Here is a 21360-nt window from a genome sequence, read left to right as displayed (position 1 = left end):
ATTATGTATGAAGGGATGTGATTTTGTAAATTAAATGATCATAAATGATATAAATGCAAAACAAATATAATGCACATGACTTACGACAGGTCAACAGAGTGGTGCAAGGACGTAAGTCAGACCTAGAGGTTTTCTGTTGCCATTAAACCTCCATCCCTCAGATAGCGCTTATCCTTCTGGATCACGGGGAGCTGGAGCCAATCACCAGCAGTAATTCACTACAGGGCTTTTTCTTTGACAGCCTTTTTACTGTGCTGCAGTTTACCAGAACCCCCATCTCAAAATCCAACCCTGGACTAAGTGACCTTAAAGTGAAACTGAATGTTGAAATATGCTGAATTTAAGAGCGCACCCATAACTATTCATGGACAGGAATTTGAGGCGCAGCTGTGGGAAGGCTAAGCTCTGGGGAGCTGGGGTATTCCTTGGAGATGGGCTGAGAAGCTCAGTCATCTGGGAGAGACTCGGAGTAGGGCTGCTGCTTGGCCATCTGAGATAGATACCACCAGGCTGTCTCCCTAGGGAGGTGCTCCTGGCACGTCCAGACCTCAGGGCAGACCCAGGACAAAGTGGGCAGATTATATCTCCTCACTGGCCTGGGAGAGCCGCAGACTTCCTTTTCTACGGCTCCCTGCTAAATCTTCTACCCCCCTCGACCTGACTACGGATAAGCTGTTAAAGATGGATGGAAGGACCCACAACAATCAGTTGGTTGATTGTTACTTTACCTCATTAGCATTTAATTGAGTTCAAGGGCGGCCCAGTGAGTATGCCTGGTTGAAATGGTTTGAAATGTCCAGCTAAATCTCTGGCAGTTAACACATCTTTATGTTTTCTCCTTACATGTGGCACATTGCTTCTATTAACATATTTCTATATTTGAAACTGGAGTGTTTTTTTTCCTGGCAGAACTTGAGATGGTGACTTTGACTGCATTGACTATCCCATCTGCAGTTACATCACCATATGGTGGACGTTACAGATCAATCTAATTACATTAAACTTTTCACCATAGGGTCTTTTTGAGTGTTTAAACAGTGACTGTGGGAACAACACATAAGGATTTCTGCCTCAAGAGTTAACAGGATGACAAAACTAAACTGGCTGTGACACCGCTGGAGATGAATTGGAGACATCTACATTAATAAACTCTTTATTGCCAGACACACACCTTCTAAATAGCTTTTCACATTTTGCCATACACCAACTCTCCTTGTTCCATGTCTTACTTTAAAGTCACTGTCACCCCGCATCTTTTTTTTTTCCCCCTCTTCTGTATCATCAACCATCTCCTTCTACAATTCAGTAAAATCTCATGTGCTCCAATGCCGAAAAGCCAGGAGCCTGCAGTAAACAGTTTCAAATCCCATTTAGATTGAGTCACTTTGAATTACATATTCATTGGACAGAGAGGCACGGCCACATCATACAGGCCTGTTCATTATTTGATAGGAATGCCTGTGTAGGGAAATGTGTTTGCCTTTGTGCCATTAGGGTGCATGTGACAGAAATTCTCATTCACTGAATTTGTGTGTGTGTTTGTTTGTGTGTTCAATTTTCCTCATGTCTGCATAGGTGAGTTCTCTCTGTGCCGCGTTGACAACGGAGGATGCCAGGATCTGTGTCTGCTGACCTCAGAGGGAAGGGTCAACTGCAGTTGCCGTGGTGACAGAAAACTCTTGGAAGACAACACCTGTATAGGTAATGCAAGCAAGAGAGTCACAGAAACATGTTTGGCCCAAGAACTTGATTCTATAAAGATAAGAATGTGATACTCTGCACACTATTTTATTATAAATTTTTACTCAGGAGATCTTACTTTGCAAAAGCTCTTTGGCACACAGACCATAATGTAATAAAGGAAAATTACAGAGATAATGCTTTGAATTTATGAATTTGCAATTCTTCATAAGCACATTTTCTGTCCTTATCTTCCTTAGCTGTAAACACCACATGTAACAGCATTGATGAGTTTGAGTGTGGCAATGGAGACTGTGTTAACTACACTTTGACTTGTGATGGCATGACCCAGTGCAAGGACAGGTCTGATGAGAAACAGTCCTACTGTGGTGAGTAGAAGGTTATTCTGTCAGGACAGTTTCAGTCATTAGTATTGTTGCAGACATTTGAAGGTTAAGTTAATATCTGCTTAACGTCTGGTTCTCAGCCAACCGCGTATGCAAGAAAGGATACAGACGGTGTGTGAACGGTCGCTGTGTGGGGCATAGCTCCTGGTGCAACGGGCAGGATGACTGTGGAGACAACTCTGATGAACTCTTCTGTAACAGTGAGTGACGTAAACTATTATGTCTGCAGGCAGTCACCATTTTAAACGTGTGTTCTGCCTAAACACCGCGCCTTGGTTTTCTGTGTCAGCCACACTGTGCTCAGCGGATCAGTTCCAATGCAGAGACGGAGGCTGCATCTCCAACTCCAGCAAGTGCAACCAGAAAGTGGACTGTGAGGATGCAAGTGATGAGATGAACTGCAGTGAGTTAAGGAAAAATCTGAACATTTCTAATAATAAAAGCCCACACTACGCTGTGGTTAAAACGCGGTTCTGCTCTCTTTGTTAAGCTGCCACGGACTGCTCCAGTTATTTCCATCTGGGAGTGAAGGGGGTGACGTTTCAGAAGTGCGAGTTCACTACACTGTGCTTTGCCCCTTCATGGCACTGTGATGGCGCTAATGACTGTGGAGACTTCTCTGATGAAAGAAATTGCCCAGGTATAACAACAACATCTGAAATGTATAGAATTTTTCTCACTGCTAAATGTATATGCAGTATTCAAGAAAAATTTTAAACAGTTCTTTCACTGATAGATTTGAGCAAAAAAATACAATTTGGATTATTTTAAATAGATGTTTTCAGCCGTTAAATTGTGGTTTAAAAAGAAATTTGCCTTGGAATACAGAAAACATTTTTTTTCCTTCATGCTGGCTTAACTCTCTAATGTTTTCTTGTTTGACCTATCATTTGTTGCGGTGCCAGGGAGAGGGAAAACAAAGTGTCTATCGCCTTCTTTTGCCTGTCCTAGTGGACGTTGTATTCCTATGAGCTGGACTTGTGACAAGGAGAACGATTGTGAGAACGGCGCAGACGAGGCACACTGTGGTATGTTTGCAGACTGTTCAAACTGTACCAGAACCTAAACTAATCTGAAATGCAGCAGACCACTGCTTTGTTTTGACCCTTGTATTTTGAACTTTAAACATTCTTTCTGGTCTTGCAGATAAGTTTTGCTCAGCCTCCCAGTTTGAGTGTGGGAACCACCGCTGTATTCCCAACCGCTGGGTGTGCGATGGAGCCGACGACTGTGGTGACAGCAGTGATGAGGACAGCAAGTGCAGTGAGTGAATTCACAAACCAGATTTAGTTATCAAATTAGGTTAGTGCATTAATCATCTCTTTGATTTGAATACATTTTGTCACAATAAATGTAACGGAGATGATTTCAAATGACTGACCTGCAATATGAAACATTGCAAAGAATGCAAAGAATTTAGATTGTAATAATACCTTTAAATCATAAAAAGGTTATATTATTAACACTAATTTAAGAGTGCCCATTCTGCCTCTGAAACTCCAAAAATATACCCACTGACTGTGTTGGAGTTCACAGTATATTTGCAAATACTTGCCCTCACTAAGCTCTTTCTCACACAGAGTCCAAAACTTGCAGCCCTGAGGCATTCCAGTGTCCTGGATCACATATGTGTATTCCTCAACGGTGGAAGTGTGATGGAGACAAAGACTGTCCTGATGGAGCTGACGAGAGTGTCAAAGCTGGCTGTGGTAAGTGCGGGCAGTTGCAAGATATGATCAAAATAAATGTAAATACATTTTAAGAGACAACAGCAGATAACTGGATAATTTCATGTCTCAGTTTTCAACAACACATGCAGCAGTAATGAGTTCATGTGCCAGAACCGCCAGTGTATCCCCAAGCACTTTGTATGTGACCATGATAACGACTGCAGTGACGGCTCAGATGAGTCCCAGGAGTGTGGTGAGTGGACCAATAACCTTTCATTCCTCAGGGGCCATTTCAAAAATGCTGTTTCTCCGTTTTCTATTGCTTTTAACAATATTAAGTCTGACTGCCCATATCCAAATGCTACTGTTTCTCGCTGCAGAATATCCAACATGTGGAACTAAAGAGTTCCGCTGCGCTAACGGACGCTGCCTAATCCAGAGTTCGTGGGAGTGTGATGGAGACTTTGACTGCCACGACCACTCAGATGAAGCCCCCAAGAACCTGCGTTGCACTGGCTCAGGTAAAATTTATGCTCTCACCCCTGAAAATTATTTTTTTAGTTCTCTGAAACTGTATTTACTATTTCAAGTACATTAATTGACAGCGACAGATTTAGCCATATAATTTTCTGCCTTTGAGCAGCCTTTGTTTATGTAGTCAAGACGCCATCGCATCACTAACTGCACCTCAAAAGTACAGAAAGAAAACATGGATTAGCAACATCCAATATCATTAATTATGTTGCACATTAAAGGGAATTTGTTATGATGTTTTTGAAATTTGTATAACACTTCAAGGTGCATTGGTTGACATTTTCTCCTAAAATGTTTCCCATTTCATTTAATTCCTTCATGGAACAGAGAAGAAATGCAATGACAGTGCATATGCCTGCAGTAATGGGAGATGTGTCAGTGAGGCGCTACTCTGTGACCATAAAGATGACTGCCGTGATGGCTCTGATGAGCTGAACTGTTTTGTTAACGAGTGCTTGAACAGCAAACTGAGTGGCTGCTCTCAGCTCTGCGAAGATCTGAAAATAGGCTTCAAGGTAAGTGAGCACTGAAAATCTGCCTCAGGTTCTCTAGTCATGAATCTCTCATATTAAGAGCATTCATTGTTGCTTTACCTGCTTTGCCTTTGCCTCCTCACAGTGTAGATGCCACCCAGGCTTCCGTCTGAAAGATGATGGGAAAACTTGCATTGACATAAATGAGTGCACAACCACCTATCCCTGCACACAACGTTGCATGAACACACATGGCAGCTTCCACTGTCTGTGTGTGGAAGGTTTCCAGCTTAGTCCTGAAAACCCCACCATATGCAAATCTACTTCTGGTAAGAAACATAGCGGATTAATAACATTCACTGAAGTTTTTCAGGAAAATCCACTCAAATATGGTGTCTCCCTGCAGATGAAGAGCCCTTCTTGATCTTTGCCAACCGCTATTACCTGAGGAAGCTTAACTTGGATGGATCCAATTACACACTGCTCAAACAGGTGAAGCCTTCACATACAGTATGTCTCTTTGAAGTGCCTGGCAAATCTTGCAATAAGTCCTACAGGAGTTTATCACTGGCCTCAGACTAATGCAGCTTCTGTGCTTTGACAGGGCCTGAACAATGCTGTTGCTCTGGACTTCGACTACCGCCAGCAGATGATTTATTGGACGGATGTAACCACGCAAGGCAGCATGATCCGACGCATGCACATCAATGGTAGCAATGTTCAGGTCAGTCTAGCAGCATCTTGTGTAAGGAAGACAGGGCAGCAGTGTTTCTAATACACACCTGGCTTTTTTTCTAATTATAAAACCTACATGAATCCCTGTCCATATGTATGTAAGGAGAAAATGAAATGCTTTGCAGTGAAACACAGATTCAGGAAGTATGTACTTTGCTGCATTCCCATTCATTAGGTTCTTCATCGCACATCACTCAGCAACCCAGACGGCCTGGCAGTGGACTGGGTGGGAGGAAACCTGTACTGGTGTGATAAGGGACGGGACACCATTGAGGTGTCAAAGCTGAATGGAGCATACCGGACAGTTCTGGTCAACAGTGGCCTGAGGGAGCCACGTGCTGTGGCTGTGGATGTACGCTATGGGTAAGAGTGACACACAAGTTTTGAAGTTCTGGTGCAACTGAAAGTTGATAAGTTAAGTTCAGTCAGTCCTGTGCAGTAAGTTGGTATTAGACCTTTACATTTTCTACTTGAATTATTTTATAATATGTTTTAAACCTGAAACCTAACCTTGATATGACCAGTACCCATAACTAATACAGCCCATCTCTAACAGGTATTTATACTGGTCAGACTGGGGTGACAACCCCCACATAGGCAGGATTGGGATGGATGGGACCAACCGGAGTGTCATCATAGAAGATAAGATCACCTGGCCCAATGGTCTGACGCTGGACTTTGTGAATGACCGCATCTACTGGGCTGATGCTCGAGAGGACTACATCGCATTTGCCAGTCTGGATGGAACCAGCAGACACACAGGTTACACAAATGCAGACAAGGAGAAGCGTGTTTGTGGACTTCCTGAGATGTAGCTACTAACTTATTTATCTTTGCTTCTGTCCCCTTGTAGTTCTGGCTCAGGATATCCCTCACATCTTTGCAATGACACTGTTTGAGCAGTACATCTACTGGACAGACTGGGAGACCAAGTCCATCAACAGAGCTCATAAGACTCTGGGAATCAACAAAACCATGCTGATCAGCACTTTGCACAGACCGATGGACATCCACATTTACCACCCCTACCGCCAGCCTGAGGGTAAAAACAAGACACTCTTTTCCTAATCATGTAAACCTTCATCTTTGGCCTGACTCATCTGCCCTTAATCATACATTTCCTCTGTTCCTCAGTGGCTGACCACCCATGCCAAATCAACAATGGAGGCTGCAGTAATCTGTGTCTGCTCTCACCTGGAGGAGGCTACAAATGTGCTTGCCCCACTAACTTTTACCTTGCAGCTGATGGAAGACAGTGCTTGTCCAACTGCACTGCAAGTCAGGTGTGGTATTTCAAGGATATATTTTTTCACATGAATCTGTCTTTACACATTAATAACCTGAACAATTAAATAATTCCCTCTTTTTTTGCCTTCAGTTTGTTTGCAAAAATGATAAATGCATTCCATTTTGGTGGAAATGTGATACTGAGGATGACTGTGGGGACCGCTCAGATGAACCCGCAGACTGCCGTGAGTGATGAGTACAGCCTGGATAGTCATTTTCCATTGTTGTCACCATTTTTTTCTGGTTAAAAATGTGCTCTGTTTTCTTGCTCTAGCTGAATTTAAATGCAGACCAGGTCAGTTCCAGTGTGGCACTGGAATCTGCACCAACCCAGCCTATATCTGTGATGGAGACAATGACTGCCAGGACAACTCTGATGAAGCCAACTGCGGTAGATGCCTAGATCTTCCTGAATATCACAAATCTCTTTAGGCCTCTGTGTTGTCTGCTCCTCTATCCATATGTTCATCCATCACATTTTCCTGAACACAATATCTAAGAAGCCTTAAAGGAATTAGGCACAAATCTATTATAAAAATAGATTCTCAGAGTCGTCCAGTGCCACATTGACCTCGTGTCCTTGTGAATACCAGGGGGATTTTAATTACATTAGGCACAAACTTTCACTTGGCCTCAAGGGTGAGCTGTGCCCTGACTAATCATACAGGAACTCACAAACTTATAAGCTAATCATTGCGTAAATTAATGCAAGCATAAAATTATCAAGTGATGACATTTATATCCAAAGGTCCAAAGGTCAGTTTCATGGTGACATCATAGTATTTGTCCTTCAGTATCACTCTAGCCATTATTCAGTTCTGTAACTCCAAAGGGAAAGATGGTAACTACATTTCTGGCAACTCTGCTGATGGAGGCAGCAATTCTACTTTTTAGTTTGATCCATCATAACCCAAATCCTCTGTTATCCATTAATTGTCTCTCTCTGTCACTTCTAGACATCCATGTGTGCCTTCCCAGCCAGTTTAAATGTACCCACCCAAGTCGCTGTATCCCTGGCATATTCCGTTGCAATGGACAGGACAACTGTGGAGAGGGAGAGGATGAGAAAGACTGTCGTAAGTCTTCTAGTACTCCTGTAGTTACTTATTTTATTTTACTTTATTTTTATTCTTTTAAGTCTGCCTCACGATGGTACTGGTTCCTACATTAAGCCCATCTGTTGAATTATCTGAGCAACATTTCGGTCCAGAAAAAGATACTTTTAAAATTTTTAGCCAGACTGAAACTAAAGGATAAATCCTACTGATTAGAGTGACAATTATGTGGCCTCTCCTCCATCACTTCCCACAGGCCACACTTTCCACTTATGAATACTGTATTTCAGAATCTAATGAGCAGACACTGCTGACTTTCTGCTCCACAGAGCCAAATTTTGACCTTTCCTTTAGTGACGTCCTGAGGATAAATTATGTTGTATAATGTAATTTGCATGACATTTGCTAAGCACGTCCTCCACAGAGGGAGATTACATGAATTCCTCATCAGTACCATTCCGAGGTCGAAATTTTGATTTTAGCACATTTGACTGCAAGGCAGTAAGAATATCAACCTCTCCATGTTATTGGTTATTGTGCAATTAGTATTGTAGTCCAAGGCGTTCTTCTGCTTTATATTCTTTAATATTTCCAAAATTCTTCATCATTTAATGCTCAGTAAACTCAAATTTCTCTCTTCTACACAGCGGAAGTGACATGTGCCCCCAACCAGTTCCAGTGTGCCATCACTAAGCGCTGTATCCCACGGGTGTGGGTGTGTGATAGGGACAATGACTGTGTGGATGGATCTGATGAGCCTGCCAACTGCAGTAAGACACAGCTTATCATTACTGCAGCAAATAACACCTTAACTTAGTTGAGTGTCTGTTAGTGTGAACACTGTCTGCTGGGATACTGTGAATATTATTAAGAGACAAAAACTAAATAGAGGAAATACTGCACTTGAGTTAAAAAAGCAAAGAGTTCCAACAGGAGTAAAACACAGATTTTTCACTCATTATTCAACTGTTGATTATTGAGTTGGACATCTTTGAGATTGATCGGGACTTAAATAGGATCTGTCAATTTTACAATATATCTGTTTTATATTATTTTGCAGCCCAGATGACGTGTGGTGTTGACGAGTTTCGCTGTAAGGACTCTGGTCGCTGCATCCCAGCACGCTGGAAGTGTGATGGCGAGGATGACTGTGGAGATGCTTCAGATGAACCGAAGGAGGAGTGTGGTAAGAAAAGAGTGTGGTGATTGCTGAGAAGATGTTTGGTGCAACAGAGCGACAGCCGTGTTTGTCCTTACTTAGTTTTTTTTTTTTTTTTATTGTGTGTGTGTGTGTGTGTGTGCAGATGAGCGAACATGTGAGCCATATCAGTTCCGCTGTAAAAACAACCGCTGCGTTCCCGGACGCTGGCAGTGTGACTATGACAATGACTGTGGTGATAACTCTGATGAAGACAAGTGTGGTAGGTCTCTTCTTATTTTGTGGTAACTCACACGATCCACACACTGAAAACTGTATTTTAAAATGTGATATGAGCATTGACCTAAGGAAACATCAGATGCAACAGGCAATAGTGGTAAGCGATGTTATCACCTCTCCTGTGTGTGTATTTACTCAGCGGCACTCATGGGTTAGACTTTGATTTCATTTTAGTCAATTAGTTCTGGGGCCATTTGCACACCTTACATCATTTCATGTCTATTTTGCATTTCACACTGGCCTGTTGCTGTGAGCCAGAGGTAGGTGTTTTCATGGTTTCACCTCACACAGTCACAGCCTCAGCTGACTCCCTGTGTTGTCCTTGTCCCCTGCTTGTTCTTGTTCTGAGCTTATTCCTCCCTTTTCAGTCCAATTAGTTTCTTTAGCTTGTGTGCTGCTTCCAGTACAGAATGCTGTATCATCCCCACCTCTGTTACCCATGAGTCAACCTTTGTTTTTGAATAACCAGCATTAATTTATTCATGTTCATCTGGCTCAACAGAGAATCCTGAGTTCTTTTAGCAGTCTTCCCACCTTCTCTCCTCTCTTTCCCTTTCCTTGGACCTTTCTTTGCTCTTTGGCTCCTCGCAGCTCCCCTCTCATTCTCTTCTTTACCCTGCTAAGCTGTCTTCTCTTCATCGTCAGTGCCCCGTCAGTGTTCAGAGAGCGAGTTTGCCTGCACAAATGGCCGTTGTATTGCTGGCCGCTGGAAGTGTGATGGGGACCATGATTGTGCTGATGGCTCAGATGAGGTATACATGTCCTTCCTTCATCCATTGAATTGCTGCTTTAAACATTGACACAGTAGTTTTACTAATGAAAACTATTGTCTATGGTCAGAATGGCTGTGATGTGAAGTGTGACAGTGATCAGTTCCAGTGCAAAAATGGGCACTGCATCCCCATCCGCTGGCGCTGTGATGCCGATCCCGACTGCATGGATGGCAGTGATGAGGAGAAGTGTGACGGTGGTGGTAAGAAACGAACACATTCTAATGCTGAAAAATGTAGATTAATACAGTATGACATTTAAAGGGTTACATTGGTTAGTCCTCTCTCCTTATTTTGCACCTTTCAGTGAGTAGAAACTGCCCTCTGGATGAGTTGCAGTGCAACAACACTCTTTGTAAACCCCTGGGCTGGAAGTGTGATGGTGAGGACGACTGTGGAGACAACTCTGATGAGAACCCAGAGGAGTGTGGTAAGAAAAGCTCCATGTCACATGTCAACATTCACAAAGACCCTTTGCTGCCCTGCTTGTAAACAGCCTTCAGTGCTCGAATGTTTCTCCTTTCTTTTCCCAAGTTAAATTTCAGTGTCCGCCCACAAGGCAGTTCCGCTGCCATAATGACCGTGTATGTTTGCCAATATCAAAACGCTGTGATGGAGTCAACAACTGTGGAGACAACAGTGATGAAATCAACTGCTGTGAGTTTGTTTCATCAGTTTTAAGGTTCAAAATGATAAAATTGGATGAGAGGAGAAGGAAATGTTTTATTAGTTTCAGGAGTATATGTTTATTATACATACAGTTGTATTTGGAATGTAGGTAATGATTATTTCTGTTCTCCTTCACAGTGCCTCCTTCCACACCAGTATGTCAGAAGGATGAGTTCCAGTGCTCCACTGGCCGTTGCATCAGCTCCGTCCTTCGCTGCAACTACTTCAATGATTGCGAGGATTATGGTTCTGATGAAATTAATTGCAATAAGAAAGGTGTGTTGTGTCATGGTATATTTGTGATATTGTGAGCGTACACTCTCATTCTCTTTGGTTTAAATTACGTGAATGCATTTTCCTTGTTTCTTCACGTCTAGACACGGTACTGAATGACTGTCGCAGTAACAGGACAGTGTGTGGGGACGGAGATGAAGCTCACTGTGTGGTGAACGGCACCGACTCTTTCTGCTCCTGTAAACCAGGCTTCCAGCCCAAAGGGCGTAACAGATGTGAAGGTACTGCTCTGGCTTCATTACTCACATATTATCTTATAGCTACAGTTTTCTTCAAGAATTTGGACTGCTTGTTATGTGTCACTAACGGCCTTGTGGCGTCATGTAGATACAAATGAATGTAAGCGGTTTGGAGTGTGTTCCCACATCTGCAACAACACTAAGGGGTCCTACAAGTGCAGCTGCCACAAGTACTTCACCAGAGTCAATGACACCTGCAAGGTTGATGGTCAGTAAAGCTGACATTTGTCAGCTTCGATATCTAATGTTTATCTTTAGTCAGACTATATACAGCAAATTTTGCTTACTTTCCTTCATGTTTTGATATTGTCTTCTTCTGGCCTGACATCATTTCCTGTGCATCCCCAGAACCAAGGCAAGTGCTCTTTATCGCTGATGACAATGAGATCCGCAGCCTGAACCCCACCATGCCACACTGGCGCTATGAGCAGAACTTCCAGGGTGATGCCAATGTGCGTATTGACGCAATGGACCTGCACATTAAGACTAACCACATTTACTGGACAAACTGGCACACAGGACGCATTACTTCTTATGAACTGCCTCCTTCCTCTACCTCAACCAACCGTAACCGACGCCAAAGTGACTCCAGGATCACCAATCTGGAGGTAAGTGTGGACATTTTCAATTTTGTTTACATATGATGTCAAATTAAAGCAAAATGGGTAACATTTCTTTATCTCTGGTTTCAGATCCCTGATTTGAAGATGCCCCGTGGCATTGCTGTGGATTGGGTAGCAGGGAACTTATACTGGACTGACTCTGGTAGAGACGTCATCGAGGTTGCTCAGATAAGTGGAGGACAGCACCGCAAAACCCTTATTTCTGGCATGATCGATGAGCCTTATGCCATTGTGGTTGACCCCCAGAGAGGGTGAGTGTGGCCTTGGAGACTGGGGATGCACTTAACTACGATTAAAAAATGGCAAGAACACAAATGTAGATCTAATCCAATTATGAGAATAACAGTAATGAATTTTGTACATTAGGAAAATGTACTGGGCAGACTGGGGAAATCACCCCAAGATTGAAACAGCAGCTATGGATGGAACCATGAGAGAGACGCTGGTAGAGGAAAACATCCAATGGCCAACTGGTAAAATACAAAATCACCTCCTCCTCTCATTGATCTGCTCTGCACTGAATAACAAGTGTGCATTTTTCACATATACACAAAGTAATGCTGTTTACTCTGTTTTCTCAGGCCTGGCTGTGGACTACTTCAATGAGCGTCTGTACTGGGCTGATGCTAAACTCTCCTTAATCTGCAGTGTGAGGCTGAATGGCAGTGATGCAGTCGTGGCTGCAAACAGCATTAAGAACAGTTGAGTGGCGCATACTTACAATGGCACAATAATGGATACTAATGATTACTTTGTATGAGTTAGGACACAAATGCAATTTCAAAAAAAAAAAAAAAAAGTTTATATTATACTTTTTGTCCCTGCTTCTACACAGAACTCCATCATCCTTTCAGCATTGACGTCTTTGAAGACTATGTCTACGGCGTCACCTACATTAACAACTATGTCTTCCGAGTGAATAAATTTGGCAAAGGCCCTGTTGAGAACCTGACTACTGGAATAAACCACGCCACAGACATAGTTTTGTACCATCGCTACAAACAACCAGAGAGTGAGTAGACATAAATAAAACTCTTAGCATTAGCAGTGCTCACTTAAATAAAGACATCGAGGAAGACAGAGTTGAAGCAGGTAGTTACTCTTGCTAACTTCTTCCTGGTTGTCTGTCTGTCCTCGGCAGTGGCAAACCCCTGTGACAGGAAGAAGTGTGAATGGCTCTGTCTGCTGAGCCCCAGCGGACCAGTCTGCACTTGTCCCAATGGACGCACACTGGATAACGGCACATGTGTGGAGCTGCCCACTCCCACACTGTCCCCACTCTGTGAGTGAACAATCGGATGCTGACGCACACCCATGCCTCCACATACATGATGCACTGGCACCACATCTAAATCTTTCCTCATGACTGAAGAGCTTCCTTTCAACATTCTCTGCAGCTCCTCCCAGTGGTCCCTGCTTGGTCCAGTGTATGAATGGTGGCAGCTGTTTCATGAATGCCCACAAGCAGCCAAAGTGTCGCTGTCAGCCTAACTATGGAGGAGAGCGTTGTGAGATTGACCAGTGCAGAGACTACTGCAGGAATGGAGGCATATGCTCACCTTCTATTACAGGTAAAACATGGAAATTTCAAGGTGGTTAGGGCACTCTGTATTGATAGGTGACAAGGCAAGTGATAACAAGGCAAAGCAGGTTGTGGTTTTTGGTCAATCTGTTTGTTTCTGTTGTGCAAGTAATTTGATCATTTTTTTTCTTTCTTCATCATTTGTCAGGCTCTTCTACTTGTCGATGCCTGGCAGGCTTCACAGGGCCAAAGTGTGACCTGTACACGTGCGAGGATTATTGTAAGAATGGAGGCAACTGTACAGTCAGTGCTGGAAACCAGCCAAACTGCCATTGCCCCCCTGACTTCCTGGGCGACCAATGCCAGTACAGTGAGTTTTCCCATTGCTGTATCTATTTGAAAATCTTTAAATACTCCTACTGACCAACAAAGAGCCTGACAGTTGAACTGAATTTGGAATCTGAGTATCTGCAATCGATTGTAATGTGTTTGGTAAACAGTGCATTTACACATCTGTATGTGTGTGTGTGTGTGTTTGTGTTTGAGCAGGAAGCTGTGATGAAGGCCATTGCCTGAACAAAGGTACATGCCTGCAGAGTGAAGATGGCTCTCAGCTGTGCCGCTGTCTGCCCCAGTATAAAGGCAGCACATGTGAAATTGACAAGTGTCACTATTGTCGTGATGGCGAGTGTATCCCCAACAACAGTTTCACTTCTACAGGGGACTTTATGTGCCGGTGAGAGCAGCCACAGACACATCATCACATGTAACAAAACATCTCTCGTCTCTCATAATTGCTGACACAGTTTTTCTGTCTTCAATAGCTGCACAAATGGCAGAGTCCAGCCCAGCTGTTACACATGTGACACAAATGAGTACTGTGCAAATGGCCAGTGTTCCATAAACCCCGTCACTCGCCTTCCAGAGTGCAAGTGAGGATCAGACTGCTACATCCATAATTATTTTTCATTTCAGTCTAAATATCTGCAGTGCATCTGTGTTTACACACGTGTCCTCTTACTTTGTGTGTGTTCAGATGCTCATCAGGCTGGGCAGGGCATCGCTGTGAGTCTGTGGCTAACAGTGATAGTGCTTCAAGTTCAGGCGGACGTAAGTTAACACGCACATCAATGATCAACTCCATTGATTATATATGATTGAGGATGTTTGAACATTGTGCGTGTGTAGGTACAGCATCCATAGTGATCCCTGTGCTGCTACTGTTGCTGCTGGTTCTCCTGGTTGGAGGAGCATTGTTCTGGTACAGGAGAAGGATGAGAGGGTAAGTAACAGTGCCACACACTCACACACTCACAACAGGAGGCCATGCCAAGCTCTTTTCACCTTTGTAGGCCCCCTTTTTCCCTCCCTCTTTTCTTTCTTCGGTCTGCACTTTTCCTCTCCTCTCTGTAATGACATCTCCTCTGCTCCTCAGGTCTAGCCGGCCCGGCAAAACCGGCTCCAGACGTTTGCGGTAACAGTTGCCAGGGTTCCACTTTTACAACCATACTTTCATTGGTTTCTGCATCCCGATGCTGTTTCTTTCTCTATCTTTCCCTCACTCATGAGTCTTGGTTGCTGTGCAGTGTTGGTCCTGTGGTGAATGTAATGCCATTTTCTCTGATGTTCATGGGAGTTGTAGTTGGCAGCTCTCCCACAGTATTTCTCCTGATAATGACCTACCCTCTTCTGAGCAGCTGCAGGGCAGATCTATTGAAAGGATGCCTTGAATAGATCTGTTAGTGCTGTAGATCTCTCATGCTGTTGTCTGTCTTTGTACCGTACCGTACTGTGCTGTGGTTTGTATTGTGATAGTGTCTCTCCTATATGAGACATGGACAGTGCAACAGCATTCTTCAGAGCTCAGACTGGAAAATGTAATATGAAAAATTCAGCATATCCTCAGAGGTAGAGAGCAAAGTCAGCACAGCTTATTCCAGGATCTATTGTGGATTTGTTGGAGTCTGAAAAAGTCTGGACAATAACAGTCCTGTGTCCAGCTCTACTGTCTTCGGATCTGTCCTGGGCTACATGAATGCTGGGTTTGTGTAGGTGCCTGTGTTGTTGTTGGCTTAGTTCCTTTGGCCTGGATGTCACTGGAGTGGTAAGAGTCCACATGACTCTTCCCTCCCTTCGTAATGTGGCTGTGTCCCTGCTTGCCCTGTTTAAGCTCCTATGACAAAATAAAAAATAAGACATGGAGGTGTGACCATCTACTTTTATATTGTAGGGCAAAGGGCTTCCAGCACCAGAGGATGACCAACGGGGCCATGAATGTTGAGATTGGAAACCCTGCCTATAAGATCTATGAGGGCGAGCCTGATGATGATGCTGGGGAACTTCTAGATGCGGATTTCACGCTGGACCCAGATAAGGTAAAAAAAATGCATGTACATATATATCCTCCTCCTGCACATAACATAATACCTAATGGGTTGTTTTTGAACCTTTCCAGCCCACTAACTTCACAAACCCAGTATATGCCACTCTGTATATGGGGGGGCACAACAGCCGCAACTCTCTGGCCAGCACAGATGAGAAAAAGGAGTTGCTGTCACGTGGAGATGAGGAGCCCCTTGTGGACCCACTGGCATAGACTGTCCATTGGCCTGGATCATGCTTTTCCAAACACACCCTTCTTCTTGCCTTTTAAAGAAAAATTAAACAAAAAAAATTTGATAAAAAGTGTGAGAGAAAATTGCTAAAAAAGTGTGAACACTGTATAAAATGTACAAAAATGAAGGACTACTTTTGTATGTGATTGCAGTATTATATTTTGTTCTTTTGAGATTCCTCTGGTCAAAAATGAATAACATTTTCTATGAGAGATTTTTAATTTACACTTTGTCCCTTACCCTTTACCTAAATAGCCACTACCTCTGTGCAAAATGAAATGGAAACAAGAAAATCAGAAGAAAAGATGCTATCATTGGAGCAATTTTAATTTTTTATTTTTGTATGAATTGTATAAAAAAGAAAAAAACATTGTTCCATTTCACCAGTGCCAACTGTTTGTTGTTTGTGTCAACTTTGAGCGGGAAAGGCAAAACTCAAAGTTTTCTAAATCGGTACATATGTTGTGTTGCTGGGTTTTTTCTTCGCCAGGTGGTGAGCTGGATTTGTGATAGCACCATTTGTGTATAGCACATGAAAAAATGTCAAAACCAGATGGCAACTACAGTATTTCCACATAATTTTTTTCTCAGAGAACAATGTTTATGAAATGATTGTGTTGTCTTCCTTGCACAGAATATCATGTTTTACGGTATAGTGTATACTGTAGGCTTTATACCGTAAGATGTAAAGCAGGTATGTTTGTTTTTATCACATTGTACGACAGTTGGAGCTCATGTGTTTCTGTAGTGAGAGGACGAGAGGTGTTTTCGGTGTGTGATTATAGAGGTGGAGAACGGGGAAGTTGGTCACGGGTTAAACATTCCAGACAAAGTAGTAGTTGGAGATCAGAGGTGAGAAGAGATGCTAAGGATTGATGCCTTTATGGTTGGCCACTTTGCTGTGTGCAGCTGGATAATAATGGGAAGCCATAGCAGATACTGGTTAGCGTCATGTCTGCTACGAGGGTCTTCCCCCAGAAGGAAAGGGAGGGGAAAGTTGATGGAGATGGGTCTTTTTCTATTTCTCTAGTCTATTTTTTTTTCTTTTTTTGTAAAAACCTGATTGTGTCCATCTGGCTTTGTGAATAGACTCTGTCTTTTAGAGGATCAAAGTCTGTATGCTCACGGTTTTAAAATGGCTTAGTCTTAATTGCATTATGTACATCTGGTCTTCAGCATCTCTCTGGTTTTAATGAGCTCTTTCTGATCTCTCACTCTCTGCCCTGCTGCTGCTAATGCTACCATTCTGGTCGCTCTGACACATCCTTACACTCAGCCTGTCCCAAAAATGCTGCTTCTGTCAGACATGTGCCAGCCATATCTTAATGCATGTGAACAGTAACACCAATCTTTAATGTAACTACAATAACAAGTTTTTATTTTGCTTACCTGTCAGCAAGTGTTATTTTAAGCTGTTGTGTTTTGTCTTTAATTAAGAGAGAAGTACAATCATTTTACCTAAAGAACATTTTTGCAAAATCATACATGCATTTTCAGATTTTTTTTTTTTTTTTTTGATTAGTCCTTTTTTTTTTTTTATGAAAAATTACACATAGCTTTTATAATACACAATGCATGGAGGCTCAGACTTTCTTCTGGAAAGAGAATAATGTTTAATTTTTGCTGGAGTACTTTACAAACTAAATAACAGATATTGTTATAAATAAAATAAAAAAAATGTACAGAAAACAAGGCATTTTGTTTTATGTCATGTCTACAACTTGTGCTGATAAAGTGAAGAATACAATGATACAGTGGACCTTGGTTTGGTTTCATCATTTAATTACGCTACGACTTACACTATGGGATAAAATTTGTCTTATGTGCATTGTTACAAACTGAATGAGAAAAAAACAATCAAAGAAAATGTTGCATTACTCCCACATAAATCTGACAAGTTTAAATGATTATATGCTCAAACTCAAACTGTGCCTCTCAAAGCAACTCTTAATGTGAACAATTAGAAGAGAAGAAGCAGCATATGCTGTAATTATAAATGCATTCCAAGAATCATTCATCATTTTGCATTTGAAATGCTCCCTGTATGTAAAATTAGACTTGTCTCTATGACTCTCCAAAGCCGCTAACATGTATTTTGTCTTCACGCGATGCCTTTAGCCTTCAGCTCCTCTCGCACCCTGCTCAGGTAGCCAGGGTCAGGATAACCAAAGCTGTGGAGAAAGGGTACAAACAAGGCTCAGCAGATTTAACATTGAAAAAGAATTCATACAAAAATATTAGGGGAAGACTTGGCAACCGTACCTTTGTGGTCCTCCTGAAATTGAAGTTTTGTGGTGAATGTCATTCCAGGTCACCTGGTTGTCAAAACCTGTCGTTCTGGACGTTCCAATAGTGAAAATGAGCTTCTGGTCAAATGCTTTCTTCAGCAGTTTCAGCACTTCTTGACCCTTGATGTTGTCTGGTAGATATGCGTGTCTGTGAACACCTTGGTAGGGCTGTCCAGGTTTGGGATGTTTTTTCTGGGAATGAGGAATGGAGTGGAAACGATGAAACAAAAATGCACTCAACACAAACTGTTTAAATTACTGAAAATCAAAAGTGTTTACCGTCTGAATCCCACCAGGGATGGTGTAGGTAATGTGTATACTGCCACAGCCTGAGAATCCAGGGAGGGATATCGGGCTCGGCATCCATGACATTGTTCCATCAGGCTGGTCTCCCTCCATCATACCGAAGACATGTCTGCACACAGGACAGATGGGTCCCAGGCTTTTCCTTGATTGTTCTAGGCATTGTTCACAAAACTCATGTTTGCAACGAAGCTGTTTCTTATTGGTAAACTTTTCCAGGCATACAGGGCAGTTTTCATCGTCTCCTTGGGCTGCTGCCCCTCCTGTGGGCGTTTCAGTGCTCCAGCTCTTATTTGGTCCACTGGAGGCTCCTTCCAACTGATAATTATGGTTCTTCAGTGAGCCATCAAACCCCATGGACCCGTTGTAATGGGGGAAACTCAGAGGTGATGTTGTAATTGCCTGATACAGCCGAAGAAGAGCTCTGGCAGCATGGCTCTCCATTGATGCATCTCTTCTTCTGCTGTGAATACTGATGTTCAACTTTCCCTGGCCCTTGTCCGATACTTTTAAATCAGCATCAAAAGTGGCTTTGATCTTAGCTATTTTCTCACTGAAAGAGGCTGTCATCAGCTTCCAGTAGCTCTCCTCCATGGTGAATCCTTCATCGACGAGAGGGTCCTTGATGTTTGTCATCATCTTCAGTGATGAGTTTTGAGACTCAGCTGAAGTGCCAGTGTTCTGTTTAGCATTTAAGAATTTATCGATGGCGTCTTGACTTTGTTTTGGCCCACATACTGTCATTTGGTCAGAGAACATGGTAAGTACGACCTTGCTATCCTTTTTCTGGATGATTTTCAATGCGTCTCTCCACCCTTCTGGATCCACATACTTGAGAGAAAAATCTGAGCCATGGGATTCATTTAAGGAGTTTTGGACAAGGCTTGTGAACTCAGACGAAGCTTTGTTTAGGGCGTGATTATTCTGGTGTGGTTTCAATGTAACCCTCACTTCTGCTCCAATTTCAACTCCATTGTCTTTCTCTATACGTTGTAGTTCTTCCTTGTAGATGTGGCTCACATACCAAAAAAGGCTAACAGGGACAAAACAAGTGTGCTCGTCTTTTTCAACAGCAGCATCTGTGGCTGAGCTGCGGTAACTGTTTTGTTTCTCTTGTTGAATTAGTTCCTAAATAAATGTAGAATATATTAGATTAGAGGGGGGGAAAGCACATATTTTTTAGGTAATCAGTTCTTAGGAATTTGTAAAACAATGCCTACATGTTGTAGTTCTGGCACAGAAGAAAGGCGGTTGTCCAGGTTGTGTATCTCCTGCCCTGGCACTGTCATATTAAGAGACAGCACTGTGACTGATTTTCCTTGTCTTTCCAGTTTTTTTCCCAACAGTTTGTGAAGCTCGCCCAAAGCTTAGAAAGAAGATGAACACAAATGAACACACATCCAGAAGAAATAAAAGATGAGTAAATCAACGACAAAAACACTGTTGCACAACATATTGCATTGGAGGTGAAACAGCGTGTTGGTAACAGTTTAACAGATATACTGCACCTGAAGCAGGGTTGATGCTTATCACAGCATTTCCATCCACTGGTTCCTTTAAAACGTTGAAGTTTACAACAGGATTATTTCTAATGCCCCAACTTTGAACGAGCTTCTGTAGTTCCATCTTAGGTTTATCTGGTTGATCACCATTTGCCCACTTGAAATTGATGGTGAATTGGGCAGTATCTTTTTCCTCAGATGAAGTCATCTGAGCCTGAAAACATAGCATGAGTTGTTTTACTGTGCACATCAGCAGAAAACCCTCCATCCTCCTCAGCCAGAAAATTCTATTATAATATAAATATGATTATAAACTGAGAACAGATGGCATCACAGGATCATGATTATGATGTATACATGATACAAAGTGCTTCAATGTAAATGAAGAGAAACATGATCATTTTTCAGATAATCCTCCATGCAGCAGAAAGCAACATGACTTAGGACTAGCCTTAGCTATTCCAACGATGTGTCTCCAATTTCATAGTTTCACTTGTTACTGACACCTCACAGGGAAGCAGACGCCTCCAGGTTTCCTTTTAATAGATTTTCTCCTCACATATATGTGAAAAATAAAATCTGCACTTCAGACAAAAGTTTTTAAATCAAAAACTGGACTGGTGTGTGTGTGTCTCTCTCACACACACACACACACACACACTAATGGCTGACCCACCTCATCAGGCTCTTTGGCCGCTGCTGCAGGTTGCTGGCTTTCACTTTCGTCGATAGAAAATTCCTACAATGATTTCAATAAAAAAATAACGTGACAGTTAAAAAAAGAAAAGAAGAAAGAAATAATACATGGATACAGCATCGATCCAACTAAAGGTTTGCTAATAATTCCCACCAAAGTTACTTTTAGTTTAGTTTTTACTCACCACTTCCATCGGCTCGGCTGCGTCACTGGCTGCCATCTTCCTGTGAGACACAAACAACAAACTCTGACACACTTACGCTGTAAATGGCGTTTGTTGTATTCATGTTGCATTTGTTTGAATGTAAAGACCTTTCGAAGAAAATGATCTGTGTGTGTGTGTGTGTGTGTGTGTGTGTGTGTGTGTGTGTACTTCGCTCGGGTCAACTGCCGAAAACTTATTACGTCGTAGCTTCGCACTTGTCTCAGATCTTTAAGAAAACAATGTGTGGTGAAATATCTATACATCGGCATTCAGCGAATGAAATGACTGACAGCCATACTGTGACTTACCTTCGCTCCGATTTCAGCTCCGGACGGAGCTACTTCCTGATAAATG

The 21360-nt window shown here is 42.5% G+C and overlaps 2 protein-coding genes across 4 annotated transcripts in view; one reads left to right on the top strand and one right to left on the bottom strand.

The window, feature by feature from the left end:
* Positions 1 to 17761, top strand: part of LOC115043928 (low-density lipoprotein receptor-related protein 1-like) — an 83765-nt gene extending 66004 nt beyond the window's left edge. For 2 of the 3 annotated variants that reach the window (XM_029502715.1, XM_029502713.1), the window contains 45 exons: positions 1576 to 1701; positions 1941 to 2069; positions 2168 to 2287; positions 2377 to 2490; positions 2578 to 2727; positions 2993 to 3115; positions 3234 to 3350; positions 3668 to 3796; positions 3888 to 4010; positions 4138 to 4278; positions 4619 to 4806; positions 4910 to 5093; positions 5171 to 5256; positions 5369 to 5488; positions 5675 to 5862; positions 6056 to 6261; positions 6353 to 6541; positions 6634 to 6782; positions 6878 to 6971; positions 7061 to 7177; positions 7743 to 7862; positions 8489 to 8611; positions 8902 to 9027; positions 9146 to 9262; positions 9925 to 10031; positions 10120 to 10252; positions 10357 to 10479; positions 10584 to 10706; positions 10857 to 10994; positions 11096 to 11233; positions 11340 to 11459; positions 11600 to 11859; positions 11944 to 12125; positions 12241 to 12347; positions 12456 to 12575; positions 12710 to 12886; positions 13016 to 13156; positions 13272 to 13445; positions 13605 to 13766; positions 13946 to 14132; positions 14221 to 14328; positions 14433 to 14506; positions 14585 to 14678; positions 15627 to 15771; positions 15852 to 17761. In XM_029502715.1, coding sequence (XP_029358575.1) covers positions 1576 to 1701; positions 1941 to 2069; positions 2168 to 2287; positions 2377 to 2490; positions 2578 to 2727; positions 2993 to 3115; positions 3234 to 3350; positions 3668 to 3796; positions 3888 to 4010; positions 4138 to 4278; positions 4619 to 4806; positions 4910 to 5093; positions 5171 to 5256; positions 5369 to 5488; positions 5675 to 5862; positions 6056 to 6261; positions 6353 to 6541; positions 6634 to 6782; positions 6878 to 6971; positions 7061 to 7177; positions 7743 to 7862; positions 8489 to 8611; positions 8902 to 9027; positions 9146 to 9262; positions 9925 to 10031; positions 10120 to 10252; positions 10357 to 10479; positions 10584 to 10706; positions 10857 to 10994; positions 11096 to 11233; positions 11340 to 11459; positions 11600 to 11859; positions 11944 to 12125; positions 12241 to 12347; positions 12456 to 12575; positions 12710 to 12886; positions 13016 to 13156; positions 13272 to 13445; positions 13605 to 13766; positions 13946 to 14132; positions 14221 to 14328; positions 14433 to 14506; positions 14585 to 14678; positions 15627 to 15771; positions 15852 to 15992 — 6233 coding nt within the window. In that variant the 3' untranslated portion in view covers positions 15993 to 17761. The remainder of the gene's footprint in view (positions 1 to 1575; positions 1702 to 1940; positions 2070 to 2167; positions 2288 to 2376; positions 2491 to 2577; positions 2728 to 2992; positions 3116 to 3233; positions 3351 to 3667; positions 3797 to 3887; positions 4011 to 4137; positions 4279 to 4618; positions 4807 to 4909; positions 5094 to 5170; positions 5257 to 5368; positions 5489 to 5674; positions 5863 to 6055; positions 6262 to 6352; positions 6542 to 6633; positions 6783 to 6877; positions 6972 to 7060; positions 7178 to 7742; positions 7863 to 8488; positions 8612 to 8901; positions 9028 to 9145; positions 9263 to 9924; positions 10032 to 10119; positions 10253 to 10356; positions 10480 to 10583; positions 10707 to 10856; positions 10995 to 11095; positions 11234 to 11339; positions 11460 to 11599; positions 11860 to 11943; positions 12126 to 12240; positions 12348 to 12455; positions 12576 to 12709; positions 12887 to 13015; positions 13157 to 13271; positions 13446 to 13604; positions 13767 to 13945; positions 14133 to 14220; positions 14329 to 14432; positions 14507 to 14584; positions 14679 to 15626; positions 15772 to 15851) is intronic. The other variant, XM_029502716.1, reaches the window with a different exon arrangement.
* Positions 17026 to 21336, bottom strand: dtx3lb.2 (deltex E3 ubiquitin ligase 3L b, tandem duplicate 2). The gene is made up of 8 exons (XM_029502717.1): positions 21315 to 21336; positions 20986 to 21025; positions 20781 to 20843; positions 20111 to 20318; positions 19823 to 19968; positions 18579 to 19730; positions 18274 to 18491; positions 17026 to 18182 (listed from the first exon to the last, which is right to left on the bottom strand). Exons 2-8 carry the CDS (start codon positions 21019 to 21021, stop codon positions 18113 to 18115), a joined length of 1893 nt encoding a protein of 630 aa, XP_029358577.1. The 5' UTR covers positions 21022 to 21025; positions 21315 to 21336; the 3' UTR covers positions 17026 to 18112.
* Positions 21337 to 21360: the final 24 nt, after the last annotated feature.

Source organism: Echeneis naucrates, chromosome 5 (assembly GCF_900963305.1).
Source record: "Echeneis naucrates chromosome 5, fEcheNa1.1, whole genome shotgun sequence".
NCBI lineage: Eukaryota > Metazoa > Chordata > Actinopteri > Carangiformes > Echeneidae > Echeneis > Echeneis naucrates.
This window is presented reverse-complemented; position numbering and strand designations above follow the sequence as displayed.